Below are 25,431 nucleotides of genomic sequence, written 5' to 3'. Positions count from 1 at the left end.
ACTGAGGATGCTCGTCTTTTCCACTCAAGGCTCTCCTCGCAGAGGCCCCAGCCGGGACCGTGCAATCCCGCACGGCTCCGCCCTTTCAGACACGCGGGACCGAAGGCCAGGTGAGCCCCGAGGTCACCGCGTGCCCCAGCACACGCCGCCGCTCGGACGTAAAGCCCGGGAGGTCCTTGGGCAAAGACATCCCGGAAGCGCCGGCTGCTCATCATTACCGCAGGGAGGTTTTCCCTTAAGGAGTGAAAAACGCGCCGCACTCGCACTGGGCCCGCTCGAGCGCCGCCCGCTCCGCTCCGGGCACGGCAGCAGCGCGCCGCCCTCCTGCCCGCCGCGAGACACGGAGCGCCGAGCGCGGCCGGACCGCCGGACCGCGGGGGCCGCTGCTGCGAGGCTCCGGCGCGGAAGCGGAAGCTGGGCGGGCCGCGGCGCGCGCCGGCGTTTGGGCATGGCGGAGGCGGAGGCGGCCGGGCCGGAGGCGGTCGAGGATGGCGCGGCCGTTATCGGCGCCACCGTGCCCACGGGGTTCGAGGCGACGGCGGCCGCCGAGGTGCAGGAGAAGCTCGGCTCCGCGTCCCGGATCAGCAGGGACCGCGGGAAGATCTACTTCGAGGTGCCGGCCCGCTGCCTGCCCGAGGTGCGTGCGCCGACCGCGGCCCCCCTCGGCACCCCGGCGCCGTTCCGGCCGGCTGCGGCCACCGGCGGTTGTGGGCATAGCGGCGCCCCGTCCGCAGCGGAGCGCTCTCGACCTGCCGCCAGCCGTAGGGCAGCGCCCGTCCTGCCGGCTGGTTCGTCGGGTTTGCCGTGCTTTGACAGAGGCGGCTGAAGTCAGCCAGACCCGGGCCGGCTTTTCTCGTAAACCGGTGACCTCCGCGGCACGGCGCCGGGTCGGGTGTAGATGTAAGGTGGCGACGCTTTGTAACCGATGGTAACGGAGCGCCGCTGCTCTCCCTCGCTGCAGGTCCATCGGCTGAGGTCCGTGGATAATTTGTTTGTTGTCGTTCAGGAGTTCAAAGATTATCAGTTTAAGGAAACCAAGGTGAGTTAATTGCTGCTTTCACTCAGTTACGGGGTTTGGAGAATCGTTTTCATTGTAGTGCTCTGAGTATTTCAGGAGTAAGGATTTTTAAAACGCTTGTAGTGCTGTCCCAGTTCTTTGTGGGGTTTTAAAACTGGAGTGTGGTTTTGTTGTCTGCCCCAATCCCTTCTTTGTGTTTGCTTCGTGGGAGACCGAGAATGAGAGCAGCTGTGTGCTTGGAGGTCACCCTTGGATGGAGGACAATAAATCTCTCTTGGTCTCTTAATGTAGTGGTAGCCGTGATACGTGATTGTTTGTTCCGGATCCTGTGGTGTAAAACACCACCCCGATGTGGCACCAATTGCACACAAAAAGTGCAAGCTGTGATCAGACGTGCAGCGATTGCATGTATGGACTAATTTAAGAGATTAGAAAAAGGGTTGTTCTTAAGAAAGGGAATGACTTTGAAGTATAATTTCTTTTGTCTTTTAAAGGAAGATGCTTTAAAAGATTTGGAAGGTTTGGTTAAAAAACTGCCTTGGACTGATCCTTTGAGAATTTGGGAGCTGAACAACAGCTTAAAAAAGAAAAAGACAAAACGCAAAAAGCAGAATCTGCAGAGAACTGCAAGCAAAGAAAAGCTGCGTGACGGCGGAGAGGAGGAGAAGGATGACAAAGCTGTGGGGGGGGCAGGAGGACTGCGCCCCAAACATGGCGGGAACAGAGCCGGCTGTTGGCCAGAGCGCGGAGGAGACGCAAGGAGAGGCCTCGCAGAATGAGGAGGAGGATAACGAACAGTCAGAGGCTAAAAACGAGCTGCGTGCCAGTTCTGGGGCTGAGACGAAGGCTGGAGATGATAGGAAAGATGAAGGAGATGCGAAGGTGTTGAAGTTCCGCGTTACGTGCAATAGAGCCGGAGACAAGCACAGCTTTACATCAAACGAGGCCGCAAGAGACTTCGGAGGAGCTGTGCAGGAGCACTTCCAGTGGAAGGCTGACATGACTAACTTTGATGTAGAGGTATTGCCTTGTGCCTTGCAATAATTCTATTTCAAAAATTGATTCTTAGTTTTGATTCTCAGAGAGCTCCAAAATAACCTTTACAAGGTTGTCCTGAAGCTGGAAGTCATTAATGCTGAAATCGTGACTTCCTCAGAAGCGTTAATTTCATGGCCATGTTACGTGTATCCTCACACCCCACTGCTTGCTTGTCCCTCATCTCTTTTGTGACCCCCTGAGGGCACCTCTCATTTTCATGCTCCGGTGTGCTCTGCACACACTCAAGATAAGCCATTAACATCACTAAGCTCAGGGCGGCTGAGTCAGTGCTCAAAAGTTATCTCCTCTCTGAGCTACACCGGATGGTTTTATACTGAGTTTTACCTCCTCTTACGTTATTTGCTCACATGGTTACAAGGAACAAAAAGGGTTATGTTAGTTGTCCACTGCTTTTTCCCTTTTCATGGGGAAAGCAGAAATTTGGAAAGGAGGTCCAGCAGATATGGTCCATTAAAATTTTCATTTTGAGAGGCAATATGGTGAAATGATTTTCTTGCAGATTCTTTTCAGGGCTGACCCCCTTTCTTGTAATGGTGTCTTCACCTTCCAGATTCACACTGCATAGGGGACCAGGCCTGGGGCTGTTTGCTTTGTGAATGCTGCACTGTGACTTGCAGGACTTATCCTTACTTCTCCCCAGTAAATATAAAGCAAAGCTCTTTAAACATCATCACAGAGTGCTTTTTGTGCAAGTGAAAAAAAACCCACGCTGTCCTGACTGTGTCTTCGTTAAAGGCAATGGATAGTGCTCTTATAAATGTATTTCCTGACTTTGTATAATTCACAGCTGCTGGTTTTTAAGCATTTACCAGATGTACTGCGGGAAACTTGTGTGACTTCTGAAATTCAGTTCCAGTTTTTCTTTAGGTTCTCCTGAATATTCACAATAATGAAGTAGTTGTGGGCATTGCGTTAACTGAGGAGAGTCTTCACAGAAGAAATATTACACATTTTGGACCCACAACTCTTCGCTCAACTCTTGCTTATGGCATGCTTAGGTCAGTGCAAACGCATGGTTTTATATGATTCTTAGATAATAAGTCACTCTGCTTCACAAATGAGTTGCCTTATCCCCTCCACTGCTTCCATAGAAGCCATTTTGGTCGGTTCTTGTTAAAAGGGAATAAAGGCATAGCAACACTGGATGCTTTCCAGCTTAGAAAAGAAAATACTTGCTGCAAGCCATTAGCCAGTTTTCAAAATACTAGATGACAACATTCGTGAAAGAATTTCACTGGACTGGCATGTATAAGTGCTGGTTGTTAAATGCAATTAATGTTCATGTCTTGTATTAGAAGGGCTCAGTTGCTGTGATCGAAACAGTTCCGTTTTCCATCGGTACAAGAAATTCACGTGCTTTTTTCTCAAAGTACCTTTTTTTTCTGCTCCTCAGGCTCTGCGATCCCCAGCCGACGGATATCATCATTGATCCAATGTGTGGTACAGGAGCAATACCCATAGAGGTGATTCTTCCTTTCTTTTTAACGTAGTAAAACTCAAGACAGTATCTGCAGCTGAGTAACACGTAAGTTTTAATGGCAGTAACTGAGCAGCCAACAACAGAAGCATCTCGCCAACTTCTCAACATCTCCAAGCACGCTTTTACTAAATGCCTTTAGTTTCCTTTCCAATAACAAGAAGAAGCAAAACCTAAAAGAACTTTGAGCACTTAAGTTGCCTAACGCCTGTGACACATCCGTTACGGAGTTTTAAAATCACTGACATCTGCTTCAAATTGCTTTGTCGTATTCTGGTGGTTTTTTTTTTGGGGGGGGTTGTTTCAAAAAGCAAGCAGTGTTCACGGTAATATTATCAGTATTTCCCCCCAGGGAGCTATGGAATGGCCTGGTTGCTATCACATTGCTGGTGATAACAACCCGCAAGCTGTAAAGAGAGCAGCAAGCAACATCTGCTCTTTGCTAAAGAAAAATGAAAATAAGGAAAGGTAAGAGCGGTACAAGTAATTTTATTTTCCCATAGGCTTTATAGGAATAAATCTGTCTTGCACAGATTTTCTTGACCTTTTCCCTACTGTGTTACTGTTACAGAGTTCTTCACTGTAAAAATATTTTCAGTAGCCCGTATCTGAGCTCTTTGCTTTTGTAGCAGTGCTTCCTTGGCTGCACCCTTGGACATCGTTCAGTGGGATATCTGCAATCTCCCTTTGCGGACTGGCTCTGTGGATGTCATTGTGACAGACATGCCTTTTGGGAAGAGGTGAGGGACCACGAATTCCAAGTTCTTGTGTGTACTGTCACTGCCACGTGTGCTCGTGTGTCCAGATTTAGGGTTCTCTTGTAACTTAACTGGGCTTAATTGAGAAGTGTGTAAATACTTTGCATTGAGAATGAAGGCTGAAGGTTTATGTGGTCATATATACATTTTTCAACAGTCACAAAGGAGATCTTGATCTGTGTTATAGGATAGGATCAAAGAAGAAGAACTGGGATCTCTATCCAGCCTGCCTCATGGAGATGGGGCGGATCTGCACACCAGGCACAGGTAGAGCTGTGCTGCTTACTCAGGACAAGAAATGCTTCGCCAAGGTATGTTCTGAGTGAAACCTTAGAAGTAAAACAAACCTATTTGCAGAGGAAAAATCTACTGAGGAAAAAAACTTTAAGCTGACTTCACTGTGGAGGGTGATGTTTTTCTGAAGAGATAAATAGCAGCATTTTAATGTGGTTTTAGACCTTATTCAGGTGTGATTTGGGATAGTCAGGAATAACATCTAAAGCAAATTTATCCTTACATCCTTGTCCTGAAGAAGCCACCACCACTCTTGGGGCCGTTCTTTGTGTTTTTTTTCTATCGTAGGCCTTGTCAAGACTGGGACACATCTGGCGCAAAAATCACACGGTGTGGGTGAATGTAGGGGGGCTTCATGCTGCAGTGTATCTTCTGAAACGCACCTGGGAAAGAGTGGAAGAAAAAAGGTCATTCTGGTAATAGCCTGTGTGGAAGAAGACAGCAGACACCTCCAGAACTTCCAGATGAGCAGATTGGTGAAGGAGACAGCTGATAGTGTGTCTCTGTTCCTAAGCAGAAGGCAATAAATGTGAGAACTGCATAATGTGAGCAATGGACCAGGGACCAACCTGAGAGCTCCCCGTTGTACTGTGTTCTGAATGTGACTTAAATTCTCTCTTTTCACCCTGCCACCCAAACTGAAAGTCAGTACTGGTTTAGTAATGCTCTCCTTTGCCCGAGTCTTTTCTACTACGTCTGTTGTATTTCTCAGTTAAATGCTTGTTTCCTCTGCTTATAGTAGAAAACATGTTGAAGCATTTTTGGAGCCAGTTAGCTGCTAATTTTTCCCCTGAACTGTAGAAATCCTATCTTAAAATGCCAGTCTTAGTGTTAGTCACTTTAAAGGGTTTAGAGGTAGTACCTCTTTGCTGTAGGACTTTTCCAAACTGAAAGTTTGAAGTTTGTACTATTGCCCAAATGTAAATTGAGATGTTTGATACTTGGGTGAGAAAAGGCCGAGCAGTGTGCTGGTGCTGCTGTTTGATGTTTTAAGTGGTACCTCGACTCAGTGCTCAGAGAGCTGTGCTGCCTCACCGCTGTGTTGGGGTCCTGCTGGGGGTGAGGGCGGTGCCCTGTTCTGCCTTAGCACAGCAGTTGTGGTTTCTGTTCGAGAGCAGAGATGCTTCCAGCAGCTTTACCTACAAGTTCGTGTTTCGGTGTCTGTGTTGGCGCTGAGGGAGGCGGTACGTTTGGATTTACGAGCTGACTGGAGCTGCTGTAGGAGTGCTGCCTACTTAAAGAATACAGTTCGTTCAATTAATGGAAGTTGAAAATCTCTTTTCTTCTCCACTATACCGCAATTTCTCAGACTGATTACTCGGCTCTTGAAGAGCAGAAACACTAATTACCAGCTTGTCGTTTCATTACAGTGTATTCAAGCTCACAGTAATGTGCTCAGAGGCGGATTAAGGAGCATTAAAGGTTTCTTAGTTCTGCAGAGGCACGAAGTCCGGGCAGCGTTCTGTTCTGCGCCCGCCGTGCGCTGCAGTTCGCCTTCTTTTCCCCTCAGATGAGGCCAACACCAGCCGTCCGCCCGGCCCCGCAGGCGACGCTCTGCTCTGCAAGCGGCGGTTCGCGCAGCTGCGGGGCGCGGCGTTACGTCCTTACGTTGCTGCGTCGCCGAGTCCCATCACCACGTCTTGTGTCGCGCTGCGCATGCGCGGCGCCCCGCCAGTCTCCGGTCGCTTCCGCGCGGGCGCGTTGCCGCCGCGGGGCCCCGCTGCCGGGATGGCGCCGCCGGCTCCCTCCGCGCCGTGCCTGCGCTCCGCCAACACGCGCGAGCTCTCCGAGGTCGTCTTCAACAACCGCAGCCCGCGCGCCGTGCTCCCCATCTGGGTGGACTTCGAGGGCCGGCCGCGCTACTACCCCGTGCTGCGGCCGCGCACCGGGCGGATCATGCACAGCTACCGCGGTGAGGAGCCGCGGGGCGGGCGGGGCGCGGCGATGGCCGCGATGCGCCGCGGGGCTGAGCGTCGCTCCCCGCAGGGCACCTGTGGCTGTTCCGCGACGCGGGCACGCACGACGGGCTGCTCGTCAACCGGCAGGAGCTGTTCGTGGCCGCGCCTGACATCAGCGAGGCCGACATCACGCTGCCAGGTGCGGGGCGCTGCGGGCTGGGGGGTAGCGCGGCGTGCGGGCTCGCGTTCGCCGCCGGAGAAAACGTGCGCGCGGCTCGCGCTGGTGGCCGCATCCGAAAGTGACGTTTTGTAGCTGAGAGGCGCTCCGCCCACCGGCGTTCCCGCGATCCTTCTGTCCGCCGTACTTAACGCGGAGATGGGAAGGACGCGGTGCTTTCGGAGCAGCCTCGCGCGTTCTGAGTCACGCTGCCGGTTCGTTTGCCCTCCCGTCCCGGGCGGCACCCCTCGCAGTGCGGTGCCCGGCCGCCGCTGCCAGGCTGCCCGCTCGCTCTGTTTCCCTGCAGTGTTCACGCTGAAGGAGCGCTGCCTGCAGGTGGTGCGCAGCTTGGTCCGGCCGGGGGATTACCGCAAGCTGGACATCGTGCGCTCGCTGTACGAGGAGCTGGAGGATCGCCCCGACGTCAAGAAGGATCTGCAGCGGCTCTCCGTGGAGAGAAGCGAGATGTTACCGGAGGAAGGCCTCCACTAAAAGGGCTGTGCGTCCTGAGCCGTGTAGATAGCGAAGCACCGAGCTTAGGAGGAGCAGCCACTGTAAAGTGTGCCCAGAGCTAACGTCTGCACTGAAGTTCTGGAACAAACTCAGCCGTACCATAGAACATTTGCTGTGCTGGTAGGTCAGATTCCAGAGAGCAGACAGTGTGGGAATGTTCTCCTTTGTGAGGGCTCTGCTCCGGGTTTCGTGCATTGCTGAGCAGGGACCCCAGTGGCCTGGCACAGATGGGGCTCAGAGGAGTTTGCTTCGGACTATTTCAGAACATTCCATAGTAACACGAGATTGGGGTATCTGTCTGGAGGAAGTGCGTGCAGCTCAACTTCCTCTGTGTTAGAAAGAAAGTTATGCCAAGGATTATCTTAATCCAGACTCTATAATCAGTGGCAAAGCAGCACCAGGTTTGCTTGAATGATTTGGTTTCGGTGGGAATTTGCTCTCTCACATGCTGAATTTACTTTCAAATCACAAATTGTAGGGGGTGTTCATGTGAGAGCTTCCACAGTTGCCTTCTGAGCGCTGGGCCCAAAACTTCTGAAAGATGACCTAAGCATTTCTGTGTTAGCCTCTGTCTCTGTGTGTTCATAAAACCTCATTGTAGCAACTCTGAAGCTAACGAGTTTTTACACAGAACATGCCTTGAATGCCTTAATTTGTCCTTCTTTACCGAATTACTGCTTCGTTTATCTCTAGATGATGGAACTTTGTCAGCCATACAGACTGCATCTTAGTTTTGGGAGCCCTTTCTGCTCTGTGTCTCTGTGCCCACACCCTTAGCTCCCATACTATACCAGGAGCATTCCCACAAGGTGGGTGCTCTGAGCCCCACCTTTCCCTTGTCCCAGGGATTGGCCTTGAGGAGCACGGTCTGTCTGGGCTGCTGGTGCCCCCTGAAGCACAGAAGCTGCCCCAGCTGCAGGCCTAGCTCCCCAAAGCAGAGCTGTGCTTTTCAGCAGGCCAGCTGCACAAAGAGAAAGGATCTTGGCCTGTATGTTCTCTTCCCCATACCTCAAATACACAGCTGTGTGTCTGTATGTCTCTGCGTAACTGAAAGCAGCATTGTTTTTAGCAGATAGGTGAATTGTTCCCCAGGCAGGCGCAGTGCTGCTCAGCGTGCAGAGCAGCAGGTTGCTAACAGATAGCAGCAGGCTGTTCTGTGGCTTGAGGTTCTTAAGTATGCAATGGCTGCCCTTCTTGTGGACTTGTTTTTTCTTAAATGTTTGTGTATGAACTGATCTTTCTCATTAAAACGTAAATCCATGTTAACTCTTTGACTCTAATGCTGTCAGGTAACTATGCAGTGGTTGCAATGGCACATTTGCTCATGTTCCTGAAATGCCACTCGTGGATGCCGTGAGATTGAGCTCAGTTGGATTCACTGCACTGCTCCTGAGAGAGCTGCGGGGAGCAGTAACTGGAGGCAGTCAGGAGCAGAACCCCATTTAGTGCTGCTGCGGGGCAATGAGTGGAGCTGGGACATGGGCACAGGCACACAGCTCCTGTCTGCTACTGTTACTTGAAGGTGAAGGCTGTGTAGAATTGTTTGTGTCTCAGTTTGAAAAAGTGCTTTTCAGTTCCCATGTGAAACTTCTAACTACATACAGCAGTCAGAGCCAAAGCGAAGTCACGAACACGGACAGGTGCCGTTCTAAACAACGATGCATGCGTCACGGACCTTCATTCACCCTTGTGGTGAACAGTTCTGCGCTGTTCCCGGTGCGGGGAGCAGCCCGGCTGCCTCGGGGCAGGGCCGGCTGTGCGGGCAGCCGTGGCTGGCGGTACAGCTCTCGCTACGGCCCAAACGGCGGCACACAGAGCGTCCTTACGATGCGGTACTTTAAGTAACGGCACGCCGTGGGTTTGTTTACTTGACGTTTCGGCCGCGGTTTCAGAGGTTCCCCGGCGCGGGGCGGGAAGAGGATGCGTTCGTGGCACCGCGAGGTTCGCGATTCCCGAGGCGCGGCGCACGGAGCCGCCCGGCGGAGCGGAGCTCGTAACGGCGTCGCTCCCGCGGCTGGGATCCGCCGCCCCGCCCCGCGCAGCCCCAGGAAGCCGCGCCCCCGCGGCAGGAGGAAGCGCGGGGTGCCCCGCCCGGCGGCGCTCCGTGGGGCCACGCGCGGCAGCTGATGGCCGCGGGCAGACCGGGGCGCCGCGAGGAGATGGCGCCGCCGTCGCCCTACGTGCACAGCATGCCGGCCTGGGTGCTGGAGGACTTCTGCCAGAAGATGGACTGCCTCAGCGACGGCGACTGGATGCGCTTCGGTGAGCGCGGCTCCCCGGCTCCCCCCGCCGCTCTCGGGCCCCGCGCCGCCCTTCTCCCTCACCACCCCGTTCCGCTTCTCCCGGCCTCCGCCGCGTCCGCTCCGCGTCCCCCGCAGAGCCGCCCGGTGCCCGCCGGTAATGACACGATCCCCCCCGCTGCCGATCCCCGCCGCGCGGCCCTTCCCGTCCAGCCGCTGCCGTCCGCTGCCACGACGGGAAGGTAACCGGAGCCGAGCGGCGCGCGGCGTGCAGGTGAGGGCGGTCGGGGGACGGTGACGGCGCGCTGAGCAGGCTGAGAGCGGTTTCTTTTTGGGTCTCCGCATAACATACTTTTTTTTTGAACGTTTGAAAGAATAGAAATAATACCCTGCTTCCAGGAACTGGAATTTCTTCACGTCCACGTAGCTAACGTGTGGCGGTCCCTGCTTTTAAAGCCGAATGAAAGCTTTCTGTGTACGCAGCGCACCGTGCCTGCCCTGCATGCCCTCGCTCTCTCCCCTTGCTAACAAAGCCATCCCGTCTCCGCAGCCTCCTACGTGATCACTGACCAGACCGAGCTGCGGAAGATCAAGTGCATGGAGAAGACGGGGATCAGCATCACCCGCGAGCTGATGTGGTGGTGGGGTGTGAGGCTGGCGACTGTGCGGCAGCTGCTGGACCTGCTGCAGGCACTGCAGCTCTACCGGGCGGCTCAGGTCATCCTGGACTGTAAGTAGCTCCTGTGAGCAGCCCGGCTCTGTGCCTGTCCCCGTCTTCATTGTGCAGGCTGAAGGAACTCTTTGCTGGGAACCTTGTGCTCCAATTGTGAAGTCTCTGCTGATTCTTATTTTCTGCTCATGGTGGGAAGGGGAGAGCTGACCTAGACAAGGGGCTGCCGGTCTGGTCTGTCAGCACAGCTCGTAGTGTCTCTTAGGCGCTTCAGGAGCTGCCGGATTGAGGCTGTGCTGTGCATGAAGGATGGCTCTGTAACACATTCTTGCTTTCCCACAGAGCTGAGTTGTGAATGTGTGAATTTTTCTTACGTCCTTGTTCCCCACTGAAATTCTGCTGTTATACATTAAATGCCAACAAACTCGTGGCAGAGAGACCTATCAGCAGTGAGGCTTGTGCATTCTGCTTTCCTGCACAGTGAGAACGTTCCCCAGAGGAGTGCTTTGCCCACTTCACTGTTCTTGCCTTTGTCCCATTTGCTGTATTTTAGTTACTTTTCAGAGTTGGATGATGATACTTTGAAAATGCTGTATCTAATTAAGGTAAACCATTGCCCTGTAGAAGCTACAGCACTTTTAAATATAACTTGCAGTTTTTCTCTGTTGAAATCAATGTTTAAATGGCAGCCATCCATTTTCATGAGCCAGTGGGTACCTTAGCTCAGCTCTGTTGTGGGACCTGTGGAACCCTGGACGAGACGCTCATCCTTCCTGCCCTGGGCTGCCCTGTCAAGCTGACAGCAGCCTGTACTCTCCTCTTCACATATTACCATCCAAAATCCAACTTTCTTGGGAAGGAAGTGTTCGTGTGACTTTTGACATTCTCCATAGGCAGTTGTGAGAAAGAAAAGTTAGAGGTTTATGTGGGCCAAACTGAGCAGAGAAGTACGATGCAGGTGGACAAGGGTATGGGCAAAGCTGACAGCAGTGCATGCCGACAGGAGATGGAGGTGTGCGGGGCACTGCCTGCACGCAGCTGGGGAGGAGGCTGAGTTCTGCGGTGAGCTGCCTGTGGGCAGGGCTGGCAGCACACACAGCTGGCACTCAGCGACAGGCGTTGCTCATGGAAATTCCCACTGTGTCACAGTTTGCTTGCTGCTGCAGTTCTTTATATAGCACAGCTGGGTTTTTTGTGGGTTCCTGGTGTTAGTGTTAGAAACTTCATTTTAGGATGGCAAAAAAAAGATCTTTAAGGTGGGTGTTCTGAATTTCTGTTGATTAAAAAGAGATATTAAGCACAAGTGTGCTTTAAGCAAATTCCATCTCTGTACATGAAATGCCATTGCCACCCACCCTAGCAGCAGTGCTGCTCCGCAGAGCCGGGCTGTGACAGCCCTTCGTTCAGCAGAACCGGACTGGCTGAACTCAGTCACCCCACTCAGGAGATGGTAACAATGGTAACAGAGCTACAGGAAAGTGAATTTTCATCTGCCCTAACGAGTATGGTAGTAAACCAGTTGTGAAATGTGGCTGTGAGGGTCCAGCCTCAGTAGATGGGATTGAAAACAACGTGAAGAAACTGGATCTGGAGCTCTCCAACGCAATAAGCCTGGCTCCTCGATAATGCTGTTTTTACAGATGCTTTGGAGTAGCTGGAGGCCTCCACGCTGTGGTAACTGTTCTCTTCCATGCCCACTGCGTATCTCACACTGTCCACGGGGATTTCTGGGTGCTGCTGTGTACGTGCTGCAGCTGGCTGCTCCTTCAGCTATCGCTGTTCTGCCCGGCCGCAGCGCTCTCAGGCCCGCCTTTGTTTGCAGCCGGCTCACTTTGAGTGTTCCTTAATTCTGTGTGTTCACTGATTTGCTGTAATCCCACCCTGTATGCTGTGTCTTAATCAGAAAAAACCTGCACTCACCTTCTGAGAAACAACATTCCTTTGTTTCTGGTTTCCTTTGTGACGGGAGGATCTGTGAAATGAGAGCATTCTGTGCAGCGTGGTGCAAGGAGCTGGAAGTGGGTTTGGTTTTCAGTTCTGTTGGGCACTTCAAAAAGCCACTGTTCCAACTCCTGACAGTTACCGTGTTACTGTAACACTGTTCAGCCTGACTTGCAAGACAGGACACCCAGGTGAATGTTTTGCTGGCAGATCACTTGCAGGAGAGTTGTTTCTCTTGTTTCTGCCTTTGAGAATTTCTTGCGCAGCTCTAGTCCCACTTCTGGATATCTGTTGGAACAAACTTTTTCCTGTGTTATTTCTTTAGTTTCAGCGGTGACCTGTTTGACTGATGTGCAGGAAATTGCAAAATTCATGAAAAACCATGAAAAATAGGTTGAAAGAGGGAAGTGATCCAAATTGTAGAGGCTTCTAGGTCAAAGTACCGGCAGGGGAAGGTCAGCAATTGCAGAACGCAGGGACTGCCGGTTGGAACAGAAGGCCTGCAGGGTGCTTGAACTCCGTGATTACCAAAACCTGTGGTGTTTGTGATCTCACAGCTTAAAGCTGGTGCTTTAACAAAGAAACAGAGCTGATTTTCCGTTCAAACCTGCATTCGTATTGGACGCTGAAGAACAATTACACAAACTCCAGAAGGAAGTCAAAGGAAAAAGCTTGCCCTTCACAGACGTGCTCCCATCTCTGGTCCGAGCTGCACTGACTGGAACTGTCATACCTTGCCTTCTAAGCTTCACTTCTACTGGAAGTGGTTTACAAGGAGCATAGATGAAATTAAAACTCCAGCTTCCTTCTGGCTTCAGACATCCCCAGTGCTTTGTTTGTGCACAAAGAACACAAGCTATTGTCTGATTGCAAATGCAGAGTGCTGTGGCTTTTACTTAAGATGACAAGCTGATAAAACAACACAACAAAAAGCTTATATTGGTACTTGTGCTTATTTTCTTTCATATCAAAAGATTAATTGATATTTTTATAATGTTAAATGTAAATGTTAATGTTAAATGTAAATGTTAAAATATATTGCTGATAAAAGATACTGGATAGAAACAAGAGTACAGAATTATAACCAGGAAAAAGTGGTTGATAGGCACTAGAAAGTTCTTGTGTCATCTCTGGTGCACACTCAGCATTTCCAGGCTCCTTCTCCCCGTCATTTACCTCTCTCACAGACCAGAATTCAGCTGCTTTGTCAGGAGGTTTTGACAGCTCTGCATAGCAGAGTGTCTTCATATCTTTTTCTTTCCAGTTCGTTCCTGTCCCAGTAGCCTAATCTGATTTTAATGTTTCCTTGTAAGATGTATGTGCTCTTCAAGTCTGAATTTAAATACCAGCGCTACTGAAACAATTCAACAATAACTGTAAAGCATTCATAATGTTTGTTCTAATGGATGGTCCATTTTCCCAGTGGGGATTACTTTCTGCTAACTGATCTGTCAGGCTTCCTGCTGCACAGTACTGCACGGTACTCCTCTTTCCTTTGATCTCCTTTGCAGGGATATCGCCCTCCAGCATTACCACCTCTGAAAAAGAAGAGCTGGTAGAGCCACCTAAACAGGAGGACGTATCTTTAACACCCACGGAAAGCAAACACAAAGAGAGAGAAAATGAGATAAGTCTGCTGCCACCGCCAGAGCCTTCACAACCAGGAATATCACCAGCACGTAGTAAGTAGAATAATACAATCTGATTTTCTGTAACAATGAAATGACCGTATGGACAAGAATGCTGAATTTTACTGTAGTGTAAATGAACGCATTCCTGTTCAAAATGGTCCCAACTGAATATTTGCCTTTTACCTAGCATTGCTGTCTCCTGAGCTGTCAATTCCTAGCTTGATCACACAGCCACCCATTCCTCCTTTCTGTACCTGTCCTGGCTGTGAGAGAAGTACTTCTCCCAGGTCTGTGTGAGCACCAGTGCCATGCTAACAGTAGAGCTGTGCGTGCACTTCACACCACGCAAGCATCAGCAAGCAGCTCTGTTGGGAGATGGAGCAGAACCATGGTGTGCTGAGGAGAGCATGAGAGCAGCAGTGCAGGCAGAGGCTCTGGAAGCTGCGTGTCCCTGAGCCAGGGCTGGAGGGATCTTCACAGTCATCGCACAGAGGAAGCTGGACAAAAGCTCCATGTGTTTAGGTGGCATTTCACGTTTTGACAGCCATAGGTGGTTAGGCATTTCAGCAATGGATGCTCATAATGAGTCAGCGGCAGCAATGGCACAAAAAAGAGGTGTATTATCCGTGCTGCTAATTCAATTTCAGATGCTGTTTCTGGAGGAACCTTGTATTCGCTTCCTTCTCCACCACCTCCCCCAAAAGACCTTTTGAAATCATTACAGTCAAATCCTTCTGTCTCATCAAGTGTGCAGGTAAATCCCTTTAGTTCTCATTGATTGTAACTGTAAGAATTTGCTTTATGACACTGTGTTTTTCAGTTAAGGTTTACTCTTCACCTTTATGTTTAGACTGAATTTAGCACTAATTACTTAAATTTTGCTTCACTTCTTTTTTTCTTTTCTTTTTTGCCAATGCAAGACCAGTGAGGGATACATTTAACAGTGCTGCATGGCTTAGCATGGCTGACATGCCCACGAATAGCAATTAATTTTGAAGGAATTTCCATTATAGATTTTGCAGCAGACTCCAGTATTTCTAATGGGATCGCAGGACAGTGCAGCATACGGGACTGCCTAGTTGGAATGTCACACTTCTAGTTTGAATTTAAAATGTGGCTCCTGCTGAAAACTGGGCCAGTGCCACATTGAGGTCAGGTTGCCCAGAGCCTTTTCTAGTCGAAAACTGAAAATCTGCCATCCCTCGGAGCCCCATCCCAAGGCTCAGCCATCCTGGGAGCTGCTTTGCTCATGCTCCTGATGATTTCAACACAGTCTTCTGTTATTCCTTATAGCTATGTAGTTACATAGTTATTCCTTATAGCTCTCTTATCTTCAAGACCATCTAGGTGGAACCATCCTGTACTTTTTCAGAGTGTGTTTCCCAGATCCTTGTGTGCACTCTGCTCCCAACCCAGTCCTGCACTGACCTCTTTTTTTTTGTTTAATTTGATTTTTTTTTCTAAAGAAGATTGTGCTTTAAGACTTATAACTCATCCAAGATGGTGTGGTTCAAGAGTAAAAGCAGGAGGAGAAGGTTGCTACAAAGAACACATTAATTTCAGAATTTCCTGAGGGGAAGTTAAGGTTTTGTTTTTTCAGGTCTGGAATGAATTAAGGTTGTGAAAGCTGTATGGTTATGTGTAGGCTACAGTGGAACTGTAATAACAAGTGGCATGAGGACTTGTCTGACTGGAAGCAACTATTTTGCAACCACTTCAGAAGTAGCCGTGCAATTCTTAGGAGAAAATAAGTACATTATAGCATGAGAGACACTCCTTTCTGATCCAGTACCATGATATAAGCCTTAGGCACAGAGACTAGTGGGCTTTGTAGCTTAAATTGATGTCACTTTAAATACATATAAGGAATTTTAAAGAAAGTTTACTCTGTTGTTTGGGGAGGATGGAAATGCAGATTAGCTGTTTTCAGGTGTCTTCTACTGTGAAGAATATTTCTATCAGCAAGACAAATCAACACAGGTATTACAAACGGAAACCACACGGAGTGATTGCACAGCACCTGTCACAATTTCTGTCAACACTCACAACGCTCATTCAGCTCATGGAAGAGAAACGTGATGCCTGAAAGAGATGGAGAAAGCATACAAATGTTTATGAGATTAACTTGTTTCTTCTTCCAATGTGTAGCCCTGCAGCTCTTCTACTCCTCAGCAGGAGACGATGACTGATCTCCCCAGTGGGAGCCTTTTGTGGACCCAGAAAGAAGTTATTAATGCCACAGATGGCTTCAGTGACAAGAGCAGAATTTGCGAAGGCACTTTTGCAGATGTCTACAAAGGTCAGAGGCACAACACGGCGTATGTCATCAAAAGACTGAAAGAGGCAAGTGCTCCACTGCTTTTTCTTTGCAGGAGGTATTTTATTAGAATCTCTTAAACAGCTGTCATTTAATATTCTGTGGGCAGAGAACGAGAACTGCTATAAAAAAGGAGGAATAAAAGAGAAATTATGTTAGTAAACCTAGATGCAGCAAACATGTATGTGAGCTTTTCCTGGGTAGTTCAGTTCACTGGATTTGTGGGAGTAGCCTGGGGGAAGCTGCCTGCGTGGATAATAGGGTCAGAAATGTCTTCATGCCAGTTTTTGTTCTAATGTGTAGCTGTTGTCTATGACACAATATGGTCACCAGTGAAAACAGCCTGTTTGCTAAAGTTGTCATCTAGAGACTAAAAGTGGGAGTGCAGCACCTCGGTAATTAGTGTTGAGATTCTATTGCATGTTTTCTTTTTTTTTCTTTCAGACTGAATGCACAAGCCCAAATTCCACCCAAAGATTTTTTCATACAGAAGTACAGATTTGCTTTCGGTGAGCAGTCTGTGTATGCTGCATGCACTGTGCTCCGGGCTGTTCAGTCACACTGATGTGTGCATCCCCCAGGCCTGTGCTGGGGACTGGGATTATGCCCTGAGGAAGCAGCACACCTGTCTGCCAGAGATGTGCTGTTCCCTGCAAAGCAAGCACTGCCCCGTGCCACTCTTGGACGTGGTGAAGGCCTGGTGTCTCCTGAAGCTTTGTATCCCTTCTGGCTGCTCAAAACCTGGTTGTGCTATGGCCTTGCCTCTGCTGCTGGTGTAGCTTTCTGTGAACCCACTCAGGGCCGTTCTGTGTTTGTGGCTACAGAACAACATTCCCGACTCTCTTGAACGTAGGGATTTATTCTGGCTTAAGAATGCATTTTCCTATGTTGCTCTCATTTCATTTGTAAATCATGACTGATTTGTTCCTGCAGGTGTTGTCACGTCAACATTTTGCAGCTGCTGGGTTTCACAGTAGAATCTGAGTTGCACTGTCTGATATATCCATACCTGCCTCATGGATCACTACAGAACAAACTTCAGCATCAAGTAAGCAGATAACCTGAGCCCGTTATTTATCTGTGATTACAAGTCACGTTATTGTATGAAAAGCAGAAAGATCTCTCTTAATTCTAAGAAAGAGACAAAAACAGCCCAGATGAGCTGTCTGCAGGTACTACGCTCTTTTTCAGTTTTACTACAGCAAAGCAGATCAGGTCAGTGAAAAGCTTCTGCTTTGCAGCCTTCAGATTTTTCAAGTAATAACTAATCTGCAAAACATACCTATCTATATTGTAATATTTCATTGGAATTGGGAATGTGGTTCTCATCATTTTCATTCACTCCTACAACATTTTAGAAGGGCTTAAGAGAGAACACTTTGAGGTGTTCAGACCTACTGGAAGAGCATTTACAGAGATATGACAGAAGGAGCAGAAAAGCAATCCATCAAAACCAGACCTGTGCTCTGTGATGGCGTATAATTGATGCTGTGAATAAGTATGATCTGTGCTGTATCCTTATCTCACTGTTGTCACAAGGCAGGCAAAACACACCATGCAGTGTGCAAGAGTAAGTTCCTTCCTGGGCCTAGAAATCCCAAACTCTGCCTTGGACAAAACTTTTGATTTAGGCCCACTGGCATTTTGCTTATCACAGAATCACAAGGTTGGAAACGACCTGCAAGATCATCTAGTCCAACCACCCTCCCATTCCTATTAGTACCACATGCTACTAAACCAGACCTCGTAGCTCCTCATCCAGGTGCCTCTTGAACACTGCCAGGGATGGCGACTCCACCATGATTGCAGTGGGACCAAAACAGTCTTTAGAATGAAAATGTACTGCTGCTGTGTCGTTTTCATTGTCAAAAGAAGACAAAACGACCCCATTGCTTCCTTGCAGGATGATTCTGCTCCACTGGCGTGGGAGACACGGATCAGTATTTCTGTGGGACTCATCCGAGCTGTGGAGTATTTACACAATTTTGGAATTCTTCATGGGAACATCAGGAGGTGAGGGGCTTGGCGTTACCTGTACACTCATTAATTCCAGGATTTCTTCAACAGAAGCACCTGAAAGCTTTTATCATGTTGGTATTCATCTGCAATGTCATTCTGCTATCCCTTGTTCTGAAGGATCTTCACCTGATCACCTTTAATTTGTCTCCCTTTTATAAATGATGGAAGTGTTTTCTTCTGAAGCAATGCTTGGAGTGCTTTTAAATCCCCTCTTCCTTTCTCCCTGTCTTTGCCCTTTCACTGTTACACAGCAGGTCAAATGCTGGAATTTTTCCTGCTCAGACCTTGCCTTAACTTGAAAAGTGTAAAATTTCACATCAAGTTGAAGTAATCACTTGACCAGTGTTGTCTTTTACAGCTCCAATGTCTTGTTGGATGAAAACTTTACACCAAAGCTTGGGCATTCAGGTCTGCGACTGTACTCTGCTGATAAAAAGTCCGAATGTACTGTGATGAAAACCAAAGTCCTGCAAGCTTCTCTTACTTATCTGCCAGAAGATTTTGTCAGGCATGGGCAGTTATCAGAAAAAGTTGACGTATTTGGCTGTGGTGTGGTAGGTTGCCTTTTTCCATCTTCTGTTGTGGGTGTTGATGTTTGTAGACAGGAAAACGGATGTATGAGCACATTCCCCACGTAGCTGTTTGTTCCTGCAACTTCATTCCCAATTGCTAACTGTATAACGAGCTGAGATTCTGTTTTTAATTACCTTCATGTTCCAAATCTACTTCAGTTTGTGGCAAAGTGATGTGAATCTTATGAACAACGAAATGGCAAAATGTAGCAAAAGACGTATTACTGTTGGTAGGTTGAGAAAAAGAGCAGCAGAAAGTTTTCTGTTTGGTTCTCACAGCTGTGACAGACTGGCCCCATCCACTGCTACAAACATCTGTCAGTTTGGAAGTTCAGCTGAGATAAGAGTTCAAAACGTCACTTGTCTCAAAAGTTTCCATTTTAACAGGAAGTTTCTCTGTTTGGTGTCATTTCCTATATAAATTTATACTGACAGTCTTCTTTTTGAACTTCATTTGGTTTTTTGTTATCTGTTGTACCTAACTATAAAATCTGGACTTGACTCTGGAGAGATTTAAGCTGCCATAAATACTGCCCAAATTTGGCACCGTTGTGTTAAAATAAAAATGAAATCTAAAATGCCCTGACAGTTCAACAGTTCAATATTCCTTTACATACAGACATTTAAAGACAGAGTTTATTGTCAACAAATTGTTTTATCTGTCAAATAAACTTTCTAGGTCTTAGCAGAGATACTGACAGGGATAAAGGCACTGGATGAAGGAAGGAGCCCTGTTTATCTGGTAAGGAAAAGCAGAAATAATGAACACTGGCACGAGTGAATGGGGTTGCTGTCATAAGGTGAATTTACATGTTATAGAAATGCAGTTTGCTTTACACATTTTGCAGAAGAGATTTTCTAGAAATTCTGACGTGGTTCCATTAACACCAATAGTTCATCACCTTTAGACATGAGGAGAGTACGTATTCCCATTGCACACAGCAGACTCGTGAGCACTGGCCTTGCTGATGTTAGGAGATGCTGCAGCAGAACTGGCTTTAAGCTCGTTCTTATTCTCACACTTTGTGCTGAAATGCTGCAGGCTTGTTTGTGCCAGGAAGGTGTGTGAGGAGTCACACGGGGGGAATCTGGGTGGGCTCTGACTGCAGTTGCTCATTATCATGTTTATCAGGCATTTAGTATTAATTGGTGTCTGGAATTTGGATCCTGGCCAATTTGTCCAGGCTGTCATTAAAGCTATGCAGACTGCTTTCACAAGCAGCCAGAGCTGCCCAGGCTCACTCGATGCCATTAACACCATCTTCATGAAAACAGACTCCACCTATAATCCTTCTGTGCAATGCACTCCTTCTGGTTTACCATGTTGTTGAAGCCTTTCAGAGGAAGATGGTAGTTTTCATACGTATAATTTCCAAACCGTTCAGCAACGTCCAAACAGCTTCAAGAAACAAAAGATCCTGAGTTTGTGATTTCTTTTAATAAATATTTTTAAAATTCTGTGCAAAAATGCTGCTATGTGCAGTGTTGACGATTTTTCATTCCTTTAGGTGGGTATAAGCATAGAGCAGCTGGGTTTGCTTTAGGCAACGCAAAGAAAACCTTTGGCCATTCCTTTACTGTGAAAGCAACATTTCTGTGACTTTACAAAGGGAAATCAGTTACTGTTTTTAGATCTGTAAGCCAGCTGTTAAGGAGCAGTAATAACAAGTACATGGGAGGACTTCTCAGTGATTTAGATGGAATTAAACATTGCTATTAATTTTTTCTTCACCTAATGTACTTTTCTCCTTTGAGTAGAAAGACGTGATTGCTGATGAAATCCAAATAGCAAAAGAAAACTCACGCTCCAAAGCCAAGAATTTGGAAAAGCTAGCTGCCAAGGAAATATGCTGTAAATACCTGGACAAGAAAGCAGGACATCTGCTGGAAGAGGTTGCTATTGATTTTGCCTCAGCCATCTGCCTTTGTCTGAGAAAGAAGAATTCTAACATAGCAGAGGTAATATTTTAACAATCTGATTTTGAGAATTTTGCCTTCATGACAGCAAGGTCTAGAGCTACAACTTTTGTGCCCCAACTTTTTTGGGCTGTCGGTAATGTGTGTAACAAGGGGTACAGGGATTATTCTGCATTCACAGATTTTGTTGTTTTAAAACAGGTGCTTGAAATTATGGAAACAGCTGAAAATAAATTGAGAGAGCATTACATCTGTGGAGGCAGCACTTCTGGGTTTTCCATGAATACTCCAGAAGAAACCGATGATGAGACAACCAACCTCAGCATGGATGCCCCTTCTGCAGGGCAGAATAAAGAGGACAGCACGCAGCCGGTGCTCCTGGCCAGTGGTGGTCAGTGCACACCTTCAGGAGGAGTCGTGCCACCGGACTGTTTGCAGATGTCACGGATCCCCTGTGAATCGGATGAATCGATGAGTTTCATCTGGAATCCTGAACAGAAATCTGCAGATGAGCTATTCAGCAACAGCTGTGACAATTCAGAAAACACTGCGAGCTCTGACTGCAGGATAAAGGAGAAAACAAAAGCAAACGGACTCCGGGAAAGAAACGTAGTATGCATCAGAAGTGACGACAACTTGGAAATGGCTGCTACTGCACAAAGCACATTTCAGTCCAAAAACGCAGACCTTGACTCTGCGTGTTCATCCCAAGGTAAATGTAGATAAGGCTGAGGTGCGGGTGCAGAACGTTCTGGTGTGCGATGGTTCGGGTGCTGTGGCAGAAGTGTCCGTGCTTCTCTTCTAACCCAAGTCTTCACAACAGTTTGGGCTCTTATTCCTTGCTTAGGATTTTACCAATGAATCTACAGAATGTTCTGTTCCCTTTCTGTCAGTTTTTCTAAACCAGATTTTTAATTTAAAATTGCTGTCTGTGCCTTAGATGCAGATAGATTTTTTTTCTCAGTCTTTGGAATTTTTTGTTTTTCAGCGTTAGCCAGAGAGGCATCCTGGAAAATAAAAATAAATGACCAAAAAAAGAAGCTAATGGAAAATATTTTGCTGTATGAAGAAGACAAATTAAGCAGTTCTGAACTTTTTGATTCTTAAACCAGATGGACTTACTAGCTGTGACCAACGTACAAGAAGAAACAAGGACAGATTCTTCATTAGAATCATTAGAATCTTCATTAGAAATAGATGGTAAAAGTATACGTCTCCTTGAAGTCTGAGTAGCAGATTTGGATCAGAAACATTATCCTTCTCTGAAGAAAAGTGATGGCGCTGAGAAGAAATAGAAAATATCTTTCCTAAAACAGGCTGAGGCTCAGCGCAGCTCTGCCAACAGAAATGCCTTCTTTCTTCTCATCTGCATTATAAAAAAAATTAAGGTCCTTTTCTTCTGTATTTCAAAAAGTATCTGCAGATAATAGGTGTCTTATTAAAATACCACAGTCCTAGAAGTTACAGAGCAACCACTAATCCACAATTGGTTAGCAATGCCCTTTATTATCATTGCATGCTATATGTGGAGACAAATCTTTGACTGAAGAAGGTTTCAGTTTTCAAATGATCTGTATCATACACTCTTTGCCTGTATACCCAAGAACACTGTGTTAGCAGAGAAGGGAATTTCTATGCAAGTTCTCAGACATATTCTCTATGGTTGATCTCAATTTGAATTGCACTGAAAATAGCAGTAAGTAAATAACTGAAGACATGTTGATCTGCTCTGTGGGCTGCTGTACCAGCTGTACGTGTTATGTCATGGAGGTCTAAGCAAGTTTCGCTGTCAGGAGCTATAGGACAGCAGTTACACTTCATAGGGTGTCTCCGAAAGTTGTTTTTCTTCCTAAGTGTCCTTTAAACATTGTTAAGGCTTCTTGTTGTGTTTCATGTGGTGGCTACTATACATTTTGGGCTTTAATTTAAAGTGTCCTCAATTTTATCATCAGTCAGTTTGAATTTGATTAATTGTATTTATTTTGGCAAAGGGTAAAACAGTGACAGATGAGCCATGAAGCGGGCTGGCTCCTGCAGCCTCACAAAGCCAGCTGTGTTATTCTTTCCTTTGTTCCGTGTTAGTCTTAAACATATTCTGAAGTATGGAACCTTACCAGATGTTTATTAAGAGCGGCATAACACAGCTAATATTCTGCATAGTCTTACAGTAACTATACTCTTATGTCAGCTATTTGATACAATGTTTTAATCTCAACGTTTCAAATTTATACTTTATTAATAAACTCGAGAATAAAAAATGGAAGAAGCCCTGTCTATATTCAGCTTTCTCACGACTCATAGCACAGAAAATCTCCTTTCTGCATCTTTCTGAAGCATTGCATGTGTGTTCATGAGCAAGCACCCAGCACCTCCCCGCACTCAGCTATCAGCGACCGTAACAGCGGTGTAAAACGCGCATCCTCGCTCACTGCTAAGCAGTGTTTCTTTCTCTCAGTGATTTCTGGGATGTGTTCCGGTGCCGCTCCTTACCCGCTTGCTGCTGTCTGTTGAACGACACCGCAAGAGGGAAAGCGGCCGAGCGGCACGGCACCGGCACTGCACCGCCCCGCAGAGCTGCGGGAGACAACGAGAGCCGCCTGCTCGCAAAGCTCCATGGCGCTGCGGAGCGCCTCGGTACCGGCGGCCCCGGGGGCGTGGCGCGTGCCCTCACACCTCAGGTCAATGAACGCCGCTCGCGTTTCGCGCGCTGTTCCGCATGACGGCCCGCCCCGAGGCGCTCCCCGCACGTCAGACAGGTACCTCTGTTTTTTGCAGCCTGCTGCAGCGCTCCCCGTGGTCCCACAGCTCCTCCGGGTCCCGAGCACAGAGCCGGCCGGCCCGCCCGCCCGCCGCTCCCTGCTCCCGCGGAGCATCGCCAAGGCGGCCCGAGCGGAGCGAGCGGCGCGGCGGGCTTTTTCTTCCCGCCCTCCTCGGAGCGAGTTCAGCCAATCGGTGCCGGGAGCAGTTCCGGGCCGGCCAATGGGTGCAGCGGCCCGCCGAAAGTCCCGCCCACTGGGCCGTCTCCTCAGGACTGGCCTCGGCTCCGCCGCGCTCTCCGCTCAGAGGCCGGCAGCACGCGGCGTGCCGCGCGCTTTGGTCTGCGGCAGGCTTTCTGTACCTCCTGTACGGAAAGGTACGGGCGTCTGAGAGCGCAGAGCTTTAGGCACGGCTTGCTAAAAAGCTTCCCCCGTCCCGTCAGGGGCAGAACCGCGGCACTGCGGAGCTCTCCGTGTGACAGCCGGGAAACGGCCATCACGGGCTGGGGAAGCTCTCCTCGGCATGAAGCTGGTGTAAAAGCACCTCATTGCAACAGAATGGCTTTCTTTTTTGCAGCAAGTTTGGGTTTGCTGTTGGCCAACTTATTGCTCCAGGCTGTACAGGTCACCTCGAACTGCTGGGGTGCCGTGCTGTGTTTTGTTCCAGGCGGCAGAGCGCACCAGACCTGCTTCAGCTTGTGAGGCTGTGCGTTACTGGTCTCTGCCACCCTCCTGAGGTCGATCCTGTATTTGCAATACAGAAAGTACTGTGTTTAGATCGTTGGGGAAAAGGTTGTGATTTTTTGTTTTTTGGGGGGCTGCTAGTGGTGGCTTGTTTGGTTTTCTTCGGTTTTGTTTGGGGCAGCCTTAGAAAAATGCTGCCCACTTAGCTGGATAACACAGCGCAATAGCCTTGCCTCGATTCTGATTCTGTAGACTAACCAACCCATGCTTTTTTCCTCTACAATCCTCTACAGTTCTGTCAAAGCTCTAGGAACAGACCCTAACTGCAGAGTTTCTTTTTCAGGGAAGGATTTATGCGGTGTCTCTGGCCAGGAGTTTCCTCACTGTGCTGTTGGGAAACGTATTGATTGACTGCTTTCATGTAACATGCTGGGAAAACATTAAATATTTTTCAGAGAGAACACCAGTAGTAGAACTAAGGATTGCCAATGTGGCTTCAGTGCTCTGACTCTTCCCTTTCATAACTCTTCTGCAGGTTGTGTACCTGAGGAGTCCATGTCAGCACTCTCAAACAGGACTAACTGTGCACTGCAGACAAGATGGCACACCTGAGAAACCTTCTACTGTCCCTACGTTTTGCTCTTCTACAGGCAGCCATTAGGCACGTGCATGGCTTGTGGAGCTGTACAGCAAATGCTGGTAAGATCTGTACCTGGAAATTTCATCTATAATGGGCGGGAAAGCCATTACGCTATTTCTTCTGATTGTGGTACCAGAATGATATGGCTATTTGAATTGGTGCTAAGCATTCTAAGTATATTTGCTTTCTAGTTGTCTTAGCAATACTTACTCCTTTTTAATTAGTTTTCCCCTTTGCTTGTACATCTTGTTTGGCTTCTGGTGGTATAACACAAGGTACTGCCAGTGGAATCGAAGGAATCAGTTCACCTGGGTGATAAATTCTGTCAGGAAAAGAGAACATGCCTAAGAACTGAGCCTTGCAGCTGTGTTTACCTTTATCACGGTAGCCTATCCTGGGGTACTTTACAAAACGTCTTCAGGGCACTGACCGGAAAATCATGGATTCACAAATCTCTATGTGGGCATTCGTGTTGGCATTTCTAAGCACATAATTGCTTGTGTACAGAAACGAACGTGTGCCACAGTGGAGCACAGTGGTGTATGCACTTGTAGCATGAAAATATACCTTGTTTTTCTGATATCTAGCACTAGGACAGGTATGATTCTGAATCCGAGTAAATTAACTGGAAAATTGATTTTAACTGGAAGAGACATTGGGTGTTTTCCTTGATAATATCCATGTTAACACATCCCTTGAGAATTAAGCAAATTTGGTGACTGAAAGTTGATTCCATGTACATCTAGTTTGCACAGTTTATTACGTGAGCCACCTAGTTTGAGATACTCCTAAAAATAAGAAACGTCGCAG

At 48.0% G+C, this 25,431-nt stretch overlaps 3 protein-coding genes across 3 annotated transcripts; all 3 read left to right on the top strand.

Annotated features, from left to right (window-relative positions):
- The first annotated feature begins 448 nt into the window (after positions 1 to 448).
- On the top strand, positions 449 to 5,880 carry THUMPD3 (THUMP domain containing 3). Its single transcript, XM_042823868.1, is given in 10 exon segments — positions 449 to 637; positions 962 to 1,039; positions 1,513 to 1,701; positions 1,703 to 2,038; positions 2,945 to 3,075; positions 3,471 to 3,540; positions 3,907 to 4,022; positions 4,184 to 4,294; positions 4,500 to 4,623; positions 4,895 to 5,880. Coding segments are annotated over 10 exon segments (1,476 nt in total). The 3' UTR covers positions 5,027 to 5,880.
- Positions 5,881 to 6,262: 382 nt separating this feature from the next.
- VHL (von Hippel-Lindau tumor suppressor) lies at positions 6,263 to 8,500 on the top strand. Its single transcript, XM_042823558.1, has 3 exons — positions 6,263 to 6,518; positions 6,593 to 6,703; positions 7,029 to 8,500. The coding sequence occupies exons 1-3, from the start codon at positions 6,263 to 6,265 to the stop codon at positions 7,211 to 7,213; spliced, it is 552 nt and encodes a 183-aa protein (XP_042679492.1). The 3' UTR covers positions 7,214 to 8,500.
- An 860-nt stretch (positions 8,501 to 9,360) lies between these two features.
- IRAK2 (interleukin 1 receptor associated kinase 2) lies at positions 9,361 to 22,817 on the top strand. Its single transcript, XM_042823679.1, has 13 exons — positions 9,361 to 9,496; positions 10,025 to 10,204; positions 13,597 to 13,767; positions 14,364 to 14,470; positions 15,865 to 16,059; positions 16,478 to 16,542; positions 16,967 to 17,081; positions 17,937 to 18,046; positions 18,411 to 18,606; positions 19,304 to 19,366; positions 20,383 to 20,583; positions 20,743 to 21,253; positions 21,530 to 22,817. The coding sequence occupies exons 1-13, from the start codon at positions 9,361 to 9,363 to the stop codon at positions 21,646 to 21,648; spliced, it is 2,169 nt and encodes a 722-aa protein (XP_042679613.1). The 3' UTR covers positions 21,649 to 22,817.
- The last annotated feature ends 2,614 nt before the right edge of the window (positions 22,818 to 25,431 follow it).

Source organism: Centrocercus urophasianus, unplaced genomic scaffold, assembly GCF_019232065.1.
Source record: "Centrocercus urophasianus isolate 14NV4802_14NV808 unplaced genomic scaffold, USGS_Curo_1.0 seq_22, whole genome shotgun sequence".
NCBI classification, from domain to species: Eukaryota; Metazoa; Chordata; class Aves; order Galliformes; family Phasianidae; genus Centrocercus; species Centrocercus urophasianus.
This window is presented reverse-complemented; position numbering and strand designations above follow the sequence as displayed.

Bases quoted from the DNA above. Each gene is read 5' to 3' on its own strand.
- VHL (XM_042823558.1), top strand. From the start codon at position 6,263: ATGCGCGGCGCCCCGCCAGTCTCCGGTCGCTTCCGCGCGGGCGCGTTG. The intron at 6,519-6,592 runs GTGAGGAGCCGC...CGCTCCCCGCAG, and splicing joins GATCATGCACAGCTACCGCG to GGCACCTGTGGCTGTTCCGC. The intron at 6,704-7,028 runs GTGCGGGGCGCT...GTTTCCCTGCAG, and splicing joins GGCCGACATCACGCTGCCAG to TGTTCACGCTGAAGGAGCGC.
- IRAK2 (XM_042823679.1), top strand. From the start codon at position 9,361: ATGGCCGCGGGCAGACCGGGGCGCCGCGAGGAGATGGCGCCGCCGTCG. The intron at 9,497-10,024 runs GTGAGCGCGGCT...CCGTCTCCGCAG, and splicing joins CGGCGACTGGATGCGCTTCG to CCTCCTACGTGATCACTGAC. The intron at 17,082-17,936 runs GTAAGCAGATAA...GCTTCCTTGCAG, and splicing joins AGAACAAACTTCAGCATCAA to GATGATTCTGCTCCACTGGC.